Raw genomic sequence first — 17,463 nt, 5'->3', positions numbered from 1 at the left:
ATTTTTTATCATATTATTTTACATACAATATAAATTAATAATCAGATTCTTCAAGATTAGTGGATCATTATTGGATAAGAAATTATTTTTATTTTATAATTATATTATTACATTGAAAAGTGATTACTAAGTATAGTATCAATATGAAATAATTTATGTTAAAAGTATTAAATATATTATCAATATTGTAATAGTTAATAATTAGAGAAACAATAGCTCTAATAGTTCTCTTAGGAAAATTATCATTACATAGAGTAACAATTTCTTTAAGATGAAGGAGAAATCAACCGAATTGTGCAAAATAGCTCTCAATTCAGCCTATCTTAATATATATAATAGATTTTTGCATGCAAATTACGCAGGACCAACAATCGGGCAGCCTGAGAGATAGGAATAGCTGCTGAGAAAGATGTAGCACAGGAGAAACAGCCACTTATTAAAACTTATGCAAAAGAAACAAAGGACCTGATACAGCCTATAGTGTGCAATTATTGCTACAGTAATTTGGATGGTATGTTCATATTCAGTATATACCAATATGGGTAACAAATTTTAGTCAGAACCATATGTACAGAGGGATAAGACTCGAACAATTAAAACTTTAAGCTTCAAATTTAGATTGTGGGTAGCAACTTCCTTCAACATAAGTGTGGAAGTACGAAAACCAATGGCAAAATACATGAAACACAACTTGAAACTGGAGCTTAAGATTTATTAGCAGCAGCCATTTCTTTTGAAGTATAACTATAAGCAAGCAAGAAATAAGACAGATTACATGAAGGCAGTGAAGAATCAACATACCACATGGGTAAACTCATGGAAAAGAGTGACAACTTCTGAGAATCGCAGTAGTACAGGATTATCATCAAGTTGTTTTGGGCACTGAGAAATTAGTAGGGCAACTGGAAGCTGCAAACACAAGACATAAATTTAATATTCTATGGCATAAAGCTCTCTGGAAAGAAAACTTATCTGTAAAATGAATCATGCATTATAAGAATGCAGAGAAATATCTATGGCATTTTACAACTATGGTTATTGTAACATGCCATAATTCTATAGGCATAACTTACATAAACAAAGACATTATATCAAGAAATAAGCCACTGTTTTAGAAGTAGTCTATGCATATGCAGTGGCTTTACTTTATATCATATGCCCACATATATTAATTTAACCTTAAATTGGTTTGCCTATACCAAGTTAGTTTACCAATATGGTTATTTTAGTATATACTAGATTCAAAAGAACTGCTAATGCCAGCTCCAAGCTTTAATGAAAAAGGTTAGGGAGAATTCAATTTGGATAACCAACCATAAAAGTCTCTAAACACTATAAGTGGGTCTTCACCACCCCGAGTAGCTCAATATGCAAAGAATGGGATAGAAGGTCATCTAAAAGCAACCCATCATATCAATGCGAATGTGTATGAAGTCCATGATTACATAATCATGATCAAGTTAGCAATCTGAAACATACAAATACTCTTTGGGAAAGGAGTAGAATTAATAGATGAGATGAATAAAAATAATATGCATGCAGGAAACAAAAAGATTGGGGGGGGGGGGGGGGGGGGGGGGGAATAGAAATTGATAATACAATTTTTCAAATTTACTAGAAAAGTTTAAAAAAATAGAAATGCAAAGTATTATATAAGGATAAAATTGTCAAAGTGAAGAGAGTTAGAGATGTAATTATTGCACTGAAGTTAATTAGAGAAAATGATCATTAAATGTCATAATTGATTATGCCCCTCCAATAAGATTTAATGATTAAATTAAAAGGATTTTTAAGGAAACCTAGATGTAATCATTCATGGTATATCTTTGACTCAAAGGAGATTTAAATAGGCACAAAGGGACTAGAGAGAACATATGAGGAATACAAAGGTACACAAATTTGGAAATGACAAAAAAGGAAATTAGGAATTATATTGTTAATATTCATTTTTTCTAAAAAGGTATTTCAATATTCATAAGAGTGACAATGATCTTAGAAATTTTTTTCCTTTACTAGGAAAAGTAAACCAAAATTAAAAGTATAAGGCCGTCACTAGGAACGCAAAACTAATTAACAAAATCTAATAGAATAAAGTGTAGAAATATAGGAAGAGAAAAAGTAGATGGTGGAAGCAAAACAATGTAAAACTTCCGTAAGAATGAAGAAGGGATTTTGGGACAAAGAATCTGAATATATTAATATCATATTGAACTTTTATGGCAAATTAGATTAGCAATGTAGCAGATCAATATTTCAAGAGTACAAGGTAGCCATGTGCATATAAAAAAGAGTTTGTGCCGATGTGAGGAAGTACAAAAGGAAATTAGATTAAAAAAGAAACTTTAGGGATTGGTAAATTTTCATGAATAAGAACTTAAATATATACACATTGTAAAAGACCTAATAATAAATACCATGTATTACAACATTTAGAGTACAATTTTATGTTGATAATAGGTTAGGGGGACTACCATGGAAGATAATTTCTAATTTTTAGTGTATCTTAGCTCCTTTCAGTTGCAGAAGATGTATTGCAGCTACTCTTCTCCTGAGTTACATCTATTTGTTTCAAAATGTCACCCTCTTTAAGAGCACTACCTTCTTTTCAGATTCTTCATCTAATCACTAAGCTACTCACTAAGGTGTTTTGAGTCCCTACACCTTTATCCATTCAATCAGCTTCTCTCACATCCCACAAGGCCACCAACACTAGAGCCTCCACTAGAACCAACAATAGATAATCATGAGAGTCCTCTAGTCACCCAGCACCTCCCCTTATTATGGATCCAACCTCTAATTAGATCTTTCTATTGCTCTCCAGAATAGTACTCACAATCAATGCTACTTTTCCCATTTCTTATGTTGCATTATCATCTAGCCATTCTACCTTCATTCATTCATTGGCATCACATTCTAGCGCTAGCAACTATTTCAAAGGTGCTCTAGCACAAGGTTTTATAGGACAATTTCAGGCCCTAGGTGAGGCGGGAGCTTAGGCGGTTGACATTAAGATAACATAAATAGATTGATATTAAAAATAAAAATGACTAATATATATTAAACAAAAATTTATTAATTGATGAAACAAATTTATAAGTAATGAAATAACCAGAGAATGGAGTGATAATTGAAAAATACACACATAACAATAAAAGACATCAAGTTTCACATTGCAACAAAGAACACAAATTTTTGGATAATTATGTAATAGGTTATAAATGAGTTTGCTTGCACAATGATGACATTACCTAGTAGCATTGTAAATGAATTGACGGCCTGATTAGCAGCTAAGTGATGCACTCAAGGTTATGGAATGGATTAAAATTATGTAAATAGTATAGTACATTTACAAGCACGACTTATTTTTGTAATCATATTTAATACACATGCATCTAAAAATTGCATAAGAACTATGTAGTAATCTAACTGGATATGATCTCCATATGTTTTTCAAACCTTATACCAAGACCAATCAAATTATTAGTTCATGTCTAACTTCTAAATTACAAGTTATCAAAAATATAAGTGGCTAGATAAACACACACTTTAGAAGTTAGGTTTTCTTAGAATTCCATAATTGATTGACTAGTTGGAGTACCTACCATCTAGTAGCCTATAGGATTAGATTGGATGTTCATAGTTGATCTTCAATTGGAGTTCTTATCATTATTGGTATATTTGTTTTTTTTTTTTTGATAATCCAAGTGTCCAGACGAAGCCTGACTAACCCTTAGATAATCTTCCCCCCTGTTCGCCTATCGAGTAAATCCGAAGCACAGTTTATACACACTTAGAGGTCGACCACCAAAATATTTGTCCCTATTGAAAAATTAGCATACCTAGCTAATTTCCACCAATAGCAAGATGACAAGTAGATAAAAAGTTGGTGCAGCCAAGCACCAAATTGGAGGCCTTAGCAACAACCTTAACTGATCAGAAAATAACACGTGAAGTCTTATAGTAACTACTTTTTTCAGGGACCTGATTGAAATCTCAAATTTTATGTACTAAATTGCAAATTGCCAATTAAAACCTAATTTTTCTTCTCCCCACTTCTTTCACGCTGTGTTTCAGGTTTTTTTCTCCTTCACCTCATCACCGCTTATCACCGGTTCCACAACCACCTCTCAATTCCTCTCCCTCCCTCTCAAGTGACCTTGCTCAGCGGCCACTTGTCGCTGCCATCATCTTCAGGGTCAATCATATGCTACCATGTTCTCAATGGCTTGCCTCGATCGCTAAGGCTGCCATCGTGATGCAGGAAGCAACAATTGCCACACTGGAATCAACCAATGTCCTTGCTGGAAGCAGCAACAATCATGCTAGATCACCACCAATTGCACTTCCGTCATCCCCTACTAGCATCGTTGCAGCCTCCCCGCCTAGCTTTTAGTAGTAACTGATTCACCTCTTCATGGTAAGATTTCTTTGACCATTATCATGTAGTTTGTTGTGTATTGGATCCTTGAGGTTTCCACACTAATGATTGATCCAATTTAATTGTGTTTGAGTTTCCTAATAGATCTTAATTTTAGGGCAGCAACTATAGACATTTGTTAAAGCCCTCTTTTAGCCCCAAATGCTTGAGGTTACTAGGTTATGCTTGAGATTACAAGGCTGAAACTCATGATCCCCAAGGATGTGGCTTGGAACAGGTACGATATGTGTTGGAAGGTAAGTTGGTTTCTTGTGAAAATTAAGTATTAGTATAGTGGCTTAATTGTTATTTATTCTCACTCAAATCTTCTGTATCTGGTGGCTATGGACCCTCTAGGTGTTTAGAGTAAATTACATGCGGTGGGATTTCTTTATTCGTGGTGGCTTTTCTTATTTGTTTCGCTACATTTACCTTATACATAATTTAATTATCTATGATCTCATCTCTCTGCTCTTATTGTTTGACAACTTCTTTCCACATTGGTTGATTTTTTACTTTCATAGTTGTATACCTATTTTGTTTGTTCTCTTTTGAGAAAGATGACAAAGTAAATTACATAATTAATTATGTTAACTAATAAAGTAAAGATAAATTACACCATAGAGCTTCGGCTCCACGCTCTAAAAGAGTTGCGTGATTATTCATATTAAATTTATGGGATAATAAATGCAACAGTTGTACAATAGAGCTTTGGCTTCACGTTCTGAAAGGGGCTATGTTATTACAGATATTAAATTAACAAGATAAAAAAATGTAGTACCTACGTTATAGAGCTTTGGCTCCGCATTCTAGAGGAGTTGCATGACGTATTACACTAAAATAAATAAAATGAATTACTTATATTGTAAAGCATTGGCTCCACGCTTAAAAGGGATCCTTGGGTCTTTTCGTATGTGTGCAGGCTTCGACCATTTTATATTAGATGATTTATCTCACTAGGTGGATTACGGATCGTTCACCGTTTTCTTTCGTGAGGTGCATCTTTGGGTGGATTGTGGATCGTTCACATTATATATAGTTATATGATGTATTTCGTATTCGGTGGATTACGAGTTGCTCATTCCATGTATATACGATATATCTCTATCAGTGGATTGCGGGTCGTTCACGTCATATTCATGTATCTTAATGATGCATTTTATTTTGGATAGATTGCAAGTTATTCATCTTTATATGTGATGCATCTTTTATTAAACAAATTACGAGTCGTCTGTCCTTAAATAATATATTTATATGTGGATTCCTTGATAAACTAAATCAGGAATCCTTGTACAAGAAGAAAATAGAAAATAGAAATCCTTGTGTACAAGAATAAAAGAGAAAAATGATGAATTTGTCTAATAGTTTATTTAAAACAAATTTATGATAAGAGATTAATGCTCTTAAACTAGCTAAAAACAAAGATCTTAATTAGTTACTCTTCTTGTTATGAAATATACTATTTAATATCATACACTTCTCTCTTATGCCCACTTTGCATATTTGTATTCGCATTTTGGAATTTTTGACGCCCTAGAGTTTTTAACCTCAAGGTTATTGAGTTTTATGCATAATACTGGTGGAGTTTCTTCAAAAGTATACATTTAGTTAGTTTAGTTAGCTTTCCTCTATATTTTTCTCTAACACTATTGTAATTCATGCGTGACGAGAGAAGCTAGCTTCATGGCAAGCCTAGCTCTTACGAGGTGTGACATGAAGCCTAAGGTGCAGATCATACTAACAATGTTTATGTAAACCTAGGGGCAAGAGTTTGACACAAGTCTTTGACAACCGTACAGCTAATCTGCATCATTCAGTCTGTAAAGATTACCTCACATGAGCAAGTAAAGGCTAGATCCTTGGCCTGGTGATCCACCAACATTCATGCTGCTTCTTACTTCCTTGCAGCCAATCATTGCAGTAATTCGGTTATGCAGAGTGATCCAAGTTTTCTACCATTCTCTCCTGCCAAATCTATCTTTGGCCTAGATTCCCCCCACTAAATCCATCTTTCTGTAAAAAAACCTATAATTGGACCATAACAATATTGTATCATCTATCATTTTGTACTCGGATTCTTTAACAGCAGTGATACATAGAAGCAATAAAAAGCTTAAGAAGAATATTGTATACGTAGTCACTTCACAAACAAGATTCAAACAACTAAATCACGTAACGAATAGCACCAGAATATTAAATCAAATATCAAACAGTTAACTGGAAACAATGAAATGCTCTTCTATTAAAATCTCCAGAGAAGGATGTGATATGTTATATGTTTATGTTGGTAATTTGAAAATAAGGGGGAAAAATCCATATCCAGGAAGTTGAGCCAAACAAAGTTAAGAAAATAACATAAAAATACAAAAAATAAACACAAATTATTAGAAATAGGGAAGTCTCTATATAAATACAGTAGTTCGCAGCCTTTTACCTGCCGCATACCACTAGAAAGCAAGCCACCGTTTTGAAGGGCCAAAACACAAGTGTGAGCATACTTTCCTTCTCTAAGAAAATTTAGGCGGTTAGACACAAAGACCGATTGAAGAATTTAAGAGTCTGAGTGGCAGAACACTAACCTGGAAAAAATGTCAAGATAGAAGTAACCCAAAAGCTCACTAGAGCTGACATCAGTAACGGAAAAGAGGCACACAGTTTCATGCCAAACCTCAACATCTTTAATTTCTTGAAATTTTAAACCTTCAAACAAATTGCATAGATGAGAAAGGATCCATGCTAAGCAATTCTTCATCAAATTCATTTTTGGGTGAGATAATAGTTACCGAACATATCTTGAAAAAATTTTAAAATGCCGGATAAAACCAAGTTGACAGGAAAGTATCGTTTAACTTCTCCAAAATCAAGATCAAGATGCTGTTCTTCAGCCCTCCTCATGTAGTATAGTAAATCTTCCATTCCAAAATGTGAATCACCATCATCTTTTATCTGGTTCCCAAAGAAAGTATGGCTATTGTGATAGGGCAAAACAAATAAAATGATCAGATGGGGTACCAACCTTAAGATCCTTGAGTACATTAAGCTCTTCGATTGCCAGATCACTTAAACTTTCTGAGAGATCTTCTAAAAATTGACAAACCTGGAAAATATCAAGAATATAACCAATGGAAAGTAACAGCTTAATTATGCATATGACGTATGAAAAAATGAATGACCTAATCTGAATCCTGAATTCCATCTCTAGCTATGTTGCATGACATTGCAAACCATTTGACAACAATGAACTAAACTCATGAAGATGTATTACATTGTATTTTTCACCCTCATCTAAACCACTGAATATACAAGAAAAAGAATGACAATCTTGGTTTATTTGTTACTGCTTGCAAACAATAGTTCTACATTTTATAACCACAATAATCATCTCTCAATTCTTGAACAATGAATCACACAGCAAATCCCACCATTCTCATGTCCACAAGATAAAATAATCAAAAGAAACCTTTTTTAAATGCAGCTAATATCTACTAAATCAAATCACAAACCTTTTCGGATGTCCTGACCATTCTAGATTGAAGAGCAAATTCAGCATAGTTAGAGAAACCAAGCAACCGTGCATATTTATGGCGCAATTGAACCTGATGATCAGAAAAGCACAATAAAACCAAAGTACATTATGAATAAATCAGAGTTCAGAAGGCATGGCTATAACTTAATGTATATGAACTAATATATGAAAATTTAGTAGGAAGCCATAGTGCATGTGTTAATGTGTATTCCAATACTAAGCTAGAAGGCTGAGCAATTAACTTACCAAACCCAACCATTGGCTGAAAATTCTTAAGACCAAATTAACAATAACACAACCCTCATCCAACCTTATAAATCTATATTATTAGATTGAAACTCACCATGTGGAATAAAAATAGGATGTCACCTCTCTTATTCAAACTCAACAAATACCTCTCCTAAACTAGTGCCGATACAACATGAACATGAGTATGACAAACTGAACTCACCTAGAGAGCTGACCAATCAGCTTACCTAGCCCAACCATTGTCACAAAATCCTTTAAGTCCAAAATAAATAATATCACTCATCTAACCTTACAAACCTTATTATTAGCTCACAACTCACCATGTGAAACAAAACAAGGTGTCAACTCTCTTATTCAAACTCAGCAAGTATCTCCTGAATCAATGTTGACACAACATGGACACAAGTATAAAAAGAGTTTGACAAACTGAATTCATCAAATAAAAGAGGAAATAGGTGTACCCTTCAACTAAAATAGGTGGGAGCACTTGTATGGGTAATTTGTGCAAATAGCTACGCTATTCAATGATACAGGATGTCCTTAAATAACTTCTTGAAGTATTACACATAAAAATGGGCCATTTTCACAAAGTTAACATTTAGCAGTCCGTGTTAGAAGCCATATATATGATTACACCACAAACTAAAATTGTTTAAAAAACATTATTGTTATTCCTCAAGATAATCCACATTGATGTAGTGAAAGCGAAGACCCCACAACAACGATGCAATTTATCGAACAATAATTTATTTTGATCATCCCTCCTTGATTGTCCATGGATCACACTATCAAAAAGCTTAGTGGAATATCTTTTTGTCCTACAATAGACAAAAAGATATATAATTCACATACAAATCATAAGTGTTTGGAATCCATATTATGCAAGGAAACATTTCTCTTGCTAAAGTGAATTGAAAGTTAATATCAACATAAAATCCGTATTTTACTCAGCTATATATCAATAGTTAGCATATTTGAATCATATCTATTAGCTTCTTGTTAAGATCAAAGTCACCATCAATGTGATTCCTATAAAAAGAAACAAAGTAGGACAAAAAGAAAAGAGGAAGAAAATGAGGTAAAGTAGAAAGCTTACCTCCTGTTGGGTTTTACAGGCAGCTAGCATCTTACAGAGGAGGGAGAGCCAAAGGGTATTGCAAGAAGGAGAAGGGAAAGGAAGAAGATGGGCCACTGTTTATATCACAAGCATTGATGGGGATAGTGAAACTACAGTTATTTAAATAGCATATTAAATACAACAACAACCAAGTCTTATCCTACAAGATGACGTCAATTATATGGATCCTTTTATGACATTGACCTCTACCCCTACTATATCATCATATACATTTAAATAAATTTTATCTTATTTTATTATTGCTAACCAAGTTTTTTTTTATCTTTTCCGTTTGATGTGCATATTTATCATAATTTCACATTGCCTAATTGGAGCATTTATTGATCGTCTCCATACCATCTTAAATGTGTCTCTCGGAGTTTTTCCTCAATAGTTATAATGCTGACTTTCTCTCTAATGTTCTTATTTCTTATCTTGTTCATCATCGTATGTCCACACATTCTCATCTCTGCAACTTTCATCTTCTACTCATGTACTCGAGTTATATAGCCCAACATTCAATTTTATATAACATAGTATGTCTAACCGCTGTTTAATAGAACTTCCCTTTAAGTTTTAAAGGTACTTTACAATCACATAAAGCACCCGACGCTCTCCTCCATTTCAACTATCATGTTTGTATTCCATATATTATATCTTTGCTATACTAAATTTAAAACCTTTCACTTTCAACGTTTCCACCAAAATTCGAGTTTAACATTTACTCTTTCACGTGTCTCATCTAACAAAATAATATCATTTACAAACAACATGTACTACGGTACCGTGTTTTGGATGTATCCAGTGAGTTTGTCCATAATTACTGTAAATAAATAAGGACTTAAAGTTAATCCTTGATATAACTCTATTTTTATGGAAAACACTTCAATTGATCCATCTAAGTCTTCACTCTTGTCGTTACATCCTCATACATATCTTTAATTAGTTCAATATACACTACGCTAGCACCTCTCATTTCTATAATTTTTCATATAATTTCTCTTAGGACTCTATTATAAATTTTTTCAAGGTCAATGAATATTATGTGTAAATCTTATTTTTGTTCCCGATATTTTCAATTAGTTGCTTGAGAAGATATATAACTTTTATTGTCGACCTTCTAGACATGAATCCAAATTGATTTTCGATCACCGTGATCTCCTTCCTTAGTCTTTTTTTTTTACTCTATCCCAAAGTTTAATACTATGACTCATTAATTTAATATCCGTATAATTTGCATAATTTTATACGTCTTCTTTGTTCTTATATAAGGGGACTAGAGCCCTTACCCTCCACTAATGAAGCATTTTTTCGTTTACAAAATCAAGTTAAATAATTTTGTCAGTTACTTAAAACCTTGTTTCCCTAGACACTTCTATGCCTCTATCGGAATATCATCTGGTCCAACTATTTTTCAATTTTGCATCTCATTTAAAATTTTTTCTACTTCTGAAATTTGAATTCTACGATAAAAATTTAAATTTATATACTCTTTTGACCTGCTTAAATTACCTAGGTTAAGTTGGTCACATAAACCTTCATTAAAAAGTGATGAAAATATCTCTTCTATTGCTTTTTTATTTCATCATCATTCAATAGTACATCTTTAATATATCTTATTTGGATAAGATCTCTCATCTTTCTCTCTCTCGCTTTAGCCATTTCATAAATATCCTATTCCCCTTCTTTTGTATCTAATTGTCCATATAAACGACACTTCATTCACTGTTTTCTTAATCTCTTTTTTGGCTATTGTATACTTTTTTAAATTTTTCTCGTTCTTACAAGTATATAACACATTATAGATTGTTTGTATTTCCTTCACTTTCACATGTATTTTCTCATTCTACCATCAATATTCTTTACTTGGTGGTGCACGTCCTTTGACTCACCGAGTACACTCTTCGCTACTATTTTCCACTTTAATGTCTATCTTATCACATGTTGTATTCGAGTCACCATAAGACTCGTACTCCTACCCTATCTTTAAATATTTTTTGTTTTCCATCCTTTAACTTCCACCACTTAATTCTAAAAATTGTGCATATTTTTCTTCTATTGATATTATGGTGGAGGCGTATATTCAACACTACTAACCTATGTTGGATAGTTAAATTTTTTTCAAAAATAACCTTATAATCTTTACAAATTTTTCTATCCTTTTTCCTAACTATAAGAAAGTTAATTTATGACCTATCATTCCCACTTTTAAACATCACAAAGTGTTCTTTCCTTTTCATTAAAAAAAACGTATAAGCTTGTATAAGTTCATATGCTATTGCAAAATTCAATATAGTTTTCTCTTGATCATTTTTTGTTCCAAACTCATAACCCTCATTCTCACTATCATATTCCTCATTTTTCATTCCGACATGCTCATTTAGATCTACTCCTATTAAAATCATTTCATTTGATAAAATATTTTGTAATACTTCATCTAAGTCATCCCAAAACCTAGATTTTGATCTTCATCTAATCCTACTTGAAATGCATATATGTTAATTACATTAATAATTTCTTTCGCCACTACTATGTCGAGAGCTATAATCATATCCCCTATCTAACTGCTACTACGACTTCATCCTTTAACAAACTATCTACAAAATACTACTCTATTTCTTGTTTTACTTTTTCCTATGTACCATAACTTAAAACCTAAGTTCTTATCATTTTTGTCTTTTCTATTACCCATTTTGTCTCTTGTACACATAAAATATTAATTTTTCTCCTAATCATCGTATCTACGACCTTCATTGTTTTACCGGTAGTTATTTCTATGTTCTATGTTCCAAATCTTAAATCATTAGTTTTCCTATAATATTTGTTCTTATCCAACATATGATATGAGAACTCTTACATATTTAACACTATACTCAAATTTTCATGAAGTTGTAGCAGCCCTTATCGATACATTACAATCGGACCCTGCAATGCAAACTCTTGTATATTTAACATTACATCCGAGTTCTCTTGGAGATGTAGCGCTTCTTGCCGAAATGTTACAATCAGACCCTGCAACACGCTCCTTCAAAAGAACAACATAGCATTAGCATAATAGTTTAATGGATTCATTCATTAACCATTTGCCTGAATTCAATGTTGGCTGGCAACCTAACGCAACTCTCACCTTTTTTTATTTAGACTTGGGACCGACAACTACGAGCTTAAATAGCATATTAAATATATTATTAAAATTAATATCTTATTAATTAATAAATAATTTATTAAATTATAGAACATGTAAGCTAAAAATCAATACTAATTAAATAGATTAACATTAGAAAGGAAATGAAAGGGCAGTCCGATGCACGAAGCTCCCACCAACGCAGAGTCTCGGGAAAAAGTCTATTGTACACAGTCTTATCCTGTTTGCAAGAGGTTGTTTCCGAAACTTAAGCCCATGACCTCTAGATCACATGACAGTAACTTTACCGTTATGCTAGACTCCCCTTCAAACAGATTAACATTAACATATTAAATTATTAACTATATTTATAATTGTGATACAACAACAATAACAACCAAACTTTTATCCCATTAAGTGGAATTGGATAGATGAATTCTCCTACATTATTAGATTTGATCCCTTATTATATCTCCATTTATATTTAAATGAAATTTATCCTATTTTATCATTGTAAATCAAGTTTTCTTTGGTCTCTCTCTTCTTCAATTAGATTAATGTGTGTATTTGTCATATATCATCTAACTAGAGTATTTATTTATCACCCAAGTACATATTCATACCATCGTAAATGCAACTCTCAGAGATTTCCTAAATACACACAATCCCAACTTTGTCCATCCTCGTGTGTCTACACATCCACCTTAACATCCTCATATCTACGACTCTCATCTTCTATTCATGTGCTCAATTCATAGTCTAACATTCAATTTCATATCACATAATAAGTCTAATCGTCATTTTAAAAAATTTTCTTTTAAGCTTTAGAGACATTGCGATCACAAAGTACACTTGACCCTCTCATACAGTTCAATCATCCTGCTTGTATTTTATATAAAACATTTCTATAAACTCCTTCAACCTTTGCAAAAATGATCCTACACACTTAAAGCTACAAGTAACTCGGCATCTCCTATATTAGCAATTATCATACTAGGCAACGTCTGATATTATTAAACTTATATTCCATATATTCTATTTTTATTCTATTAAACCTAAAACTTTTTCCTTCTAGTGCTTCTTATCAAGATTTGAATTTAGCATTTACTACTTCATGTGTATCATCGATCAAAATGATGTCATCTGCAAACAACATACACAATGATAACATGTCTTGGATATGTCCAATGAATTCACATATAACTAGCGTAAAAATATATGGACTTAAAATTGATTCTTGATGTAACCATATTTTTATAGGAAACACTTTAGTTAATTGTCTGAAGTCTTCACTTTTATTATTACATCATAGTACATATCTTTAATTAATATTAACTTAAATTAGATTATCTTGTAAATTAATAGATATAAACAATATTAACTAATATAAGTTATATTATATTAAGTTAGTAGATTAGCTTTAGCTATACTATATTAATATTAATACTAATAAGAACATTACGAGTTGACATTGTCTTCTCACCCGTGTCCAAAGTTTCAGCCTTTTTTCTAATAAGTCCCCATATCCTTAAAAAATGTAATGCGTCTAATATCTACAAAAAAATCATGTTAAATATTAACACCCAAGTTCCGAGTTCAAGAAAGGTATCGTAGTACCCTAAATCGAAGCTTGAAATCACTGTCATGACTTATTTGTTTCCAATTGACTCACATGCAAGAAGGTTTGAAACCCCCAGAACATGAATGGATCCTTTATGAGGAGCCCATCCTTGAAAGCTCTTCCTTCATCTGCAAATTTGTTGACAAGTGAACCGCTAGCTCTACATTCATCTTTGAGCCATGAGCTTCACCTTCATCTATAAGCAAGTTACATACTCATCCTTTCATAATGAGCTTATCCTTGAGTTGGTGACACCATAACATTAGTTCTCATTCCATATTTGTGAGCTCATCCTTCGTTTGTTCCACAGTCATTAGCTTGACTTGCAAGAAAGTTTCATCCCTAACCCTTGTTCCATGACCTCGTCACAACTCACCCAATGCTAGTGATGCCTCCTCCAAGTGAGTAAGCTTCCTCCTTTTTTGCTTCTGCTTTCCCTTCCTAGTCACCTCCTCTTCTTCTTCCTCCTCTTCTTCAGCTTTCTCCTCCTCTTGCTCCTTGTCAGAGTGAGTAACACTATTTGTCAGCATGGCCAAAACAATTCGAAACTGCTTCATTTCATTCTAATCAGTGACTAAAATGCCAATTTGAAACAAGATTTTAAACCTTGGTCAAAACATAGTATTGTAATTGATGATTAATATTGATATTGTGTCGGCAGATAAAATACTATTATATCGCATGTGATGACAATTTGATGGTATCAACTACTGATAAAGACAAACTAACTCGACCAATATGGTTTTTTGCCAACCCAAATAGGAAGAATCTTTTCATATGGCTTATCCATCATGTCATCTACTCGTCACAAGGAGATGAAACGCCTTAAAAAGTAAGAGAAGTACCAACAACAATAATGTAGACTAAAGTCGAAGTTAGAGAAAAAGAAATAAATTAATATTATGTACCTATTTTAATTGTGTCAATCTAATTGTTCATATCCAACTTTCTTAACCAAGATATATTTATAGATGTATTATTTAATTTGAATCTTGAAAGATTATAGGATTTGTCTCATTAGAATGCTATAAGAACTAGTCTCTCATTTGATGTGATGTCCATTACTATTCTGGTAATTAAAAGAGAATTATAGGATTCAAACTCAATGAAATTGATCTTTTTTTTATAATCTAAGTATCCAATTCTTAGGATCCGACTAATCTTTGAGGTGACCGACCCGGTCATACGAAAATTTTCCACCGGCCACTAAGGTAAATTCAGAAGCACAGATGGGCCCTTATGGAGAGCCAACGTCCCAAGTGTTTCAAACTCCTCAGGTGTAATGTGTCATAGATTAGATTTGAACCCTCGTTGACAAGGGAGCCCGCCCCATCTCTTACCATAGTACCATAGCCTAGGGGGCTTAGTTAAATTAATCTCGATATACTTAAAAGTATACTGACGCAAATCAAGTGTCAGCACAACATATTAATGAAATCATACCATGTTGTCACAAGCCAAAACTTTGGCATAGGCCAATACTTCAAGTTGTGACTTATTAAGTTATCAGGCTCAACCACTCACTCAAAAAGTATAAGGCTAAGTTAGTAGTAGCTAACCAACCCTAGTTTATAAATCTCTTCTATTAGCCATTATTATATCATCATTCAAGACTAAACTATAATGCCACGATCATACAGCAAAGCAAGACAACATAAAACATGCATTGTGCAGTATCCAAATGAAAAGAAAAAGCATTATATGCATTGTATAATACGAATTCTTTGTTTTGTATTTGAAATCAATAGTGAGTAGTTCAACAAAAACTTTCAAGGAATAATAATATAAAATTGGACCATTACAACCAACCAACATGCCACTAAGCCTAACTAGAGCATCTATTAGTTGTCTAAGTACATGTTCTTACCATCTTAAATGCATTTCTCAAAGTTTTTCCTCAATAAGTGCAATCCCGACTTTCTTATCTGTCCATCCTCGTATGTCTGCACATCCACCTTAACATCTTCATCTCTTGATTCTCATCTTGTGTTCATGTGCTCGATTCATAGTCTAACTTTCAACTTCAAATAGCATAGCAGATTTAACCGCTATTTTGTAGAATTTTTTTAAATTTTAGAGATATTTTATGATCACAAATAATGTCTTATGCTCTCCTGGATTTCAACCATCCTGCTTATATTATGTGTAAAACAACTCTCTCAACTCCTCCATCCTTTTGCAAAAATTATCTTAAATACTTAAAACTCTCAGTAATAGATAATTCATCATCTGTCATCTTAATAATTGTCTTATTACATCTAGCATTGCTAAACTTAAATTCTATATATTTTGTTTTTATTCTACTAAACCAAAAACTTTTCACTTCTAGTGTTTCCCACCAAGATTTAAACTTAATATTTACTCTTTCACGTGTCTCATCTATCAAAATATTATCGGCAAACAACGTATATCATGGTAAGATATCTTAGATGTGTCTAATGAGTTCATCCATGATTAGCATAAAAAGAAAGGGGCTTGGAGTTGATTCTTGATGTAACCCTATCTTTATAAGAAACGTTTTAGTTAATCAAGCTTGTAGTCTTCCACTCTTGTCATTACATCCTCATATATATCCTTAATTATTTTAATATAAGTTATATTAACATATTTCTTTTATAAAATACTCCACATAATTTTCCTTGGGACTTTGTCATATACTTTTTCTAGGTTGGTGAATATCATGTTCCCGATATTTTTTAATTAGTTGTCTAAGAAAATGTATAACTTTTATTGTCAACCTTTTAGATATGAATCCAAATTAATTTTCAATCAATGTAGTCTCCTTTCTTAATTTTTTTTCTATTACTCTTTTTCAAAATTTCACGGTATGACTTATTAGCTTAATGCCCCAATATTTCACACAATTTTGTACGTTTCCTTTATTTTTATAAAGAGGACGAGAGTACTTACCCTCCATTGATCGGACATTTTCTCTGTTTTCAATATCAAGTTGAATAACTTCGTAAGTCATTTAATATCTTGTTTCCCTAAACACATTCATACTTCTATCAGAATATGATCTGATACGATCATTTTTTCATTTTGCATCTCATTTAAAGTTCATTCTAATTCTAAAGTTTGAATTCTACGATAAAAATGTAAACTTCTATACTCCTCTGGACTACTTAAATTATGTAAGTTAAGTTAGACACCTAAATCTTCATTAAAAGTTAATGAAAATATTTTTCCATTACTCTTTTATTTCCTCATCATTCACCAGTACCATATTGCATTGATTTTTAATGTATCTTATTTGGGTAAGATATCTTGTCTTCCTCTCTCTCACTTTAGTTATTCTATAGATGTCCCTTTTCCCTTCTTTTGTATCTAGTAGTCAATATAAGTGGTCGAAAGTTTCATTCTTGACTTCACTCATTGCTTTCTTAACTTCTTTCTTGGCTACTACATA

The 17,463-nt window shown here is 32.5% G+C and overlaps 1 protein-coding gene across 4 annotated transcripts in view; it reads right to left on the bottom strand.

Annotated features, from left to right (window-relative positions):
- LOC141845214 (putative thimet oligopeptidase) overlaps window positions 1-17,463 on the bottom strand; it is a 51,247-nt gene that overhangs the window by 20,292 nt on the left and 13,492 nt on the right. For all 4 annotated transcript variants that reach the window (XM_074733270.1, XM_074733273.1, XM_074733271.1 and 1 more), the window contains 6 exons: window positions 7,921-8,013; window positions 7,434-7,514; window positions 7,201-7,363; window positions 6,997-7,117; window positions 6,852-6,924; window positions 802-909 (listed from right to left, as the gene is read on the bottom strand). In XM_074733270.1, the coding sequence (XP_074589371.1) occupies window positions 802-909; window positions 6,852-6,924; window positions 6,997-7,117; window positions 7,201-7,363; window positions 7,434-7,514; window positions 7,921-8,013 (639 nt within the window). The remainder of the gene's footprint in view (window positions 1-801; window positions 910-6,851; window positions 6,925-6,996; window positions 7,118-7,200; window positions 7,364-7,433; window positions 7,515-7,920; window positions 8,014-17,463) is intronic.

The sequence above is a fragment of the Curcuma longa genome, chromosome 14 (assembly GCF_044706935.1).
Source record: "Curcuma longa cultivar G26 ecotype Majalengka, Jawa Barat chromosome 14, ITB_CL_G26_1.1, whole genome shotgun sequence".
Taxonomy (NCBI): Eukaryota; Viridiplantae; Streptophyta; class Magnoliopsida; order Zingiberales; family Zingiberaceae; genus Curcuma; species Curcuma longa.
Note: the sequence above shows the minus strand (reverse complement) of the source record. Positions and strands in the feature narration are given on the sequence as shown.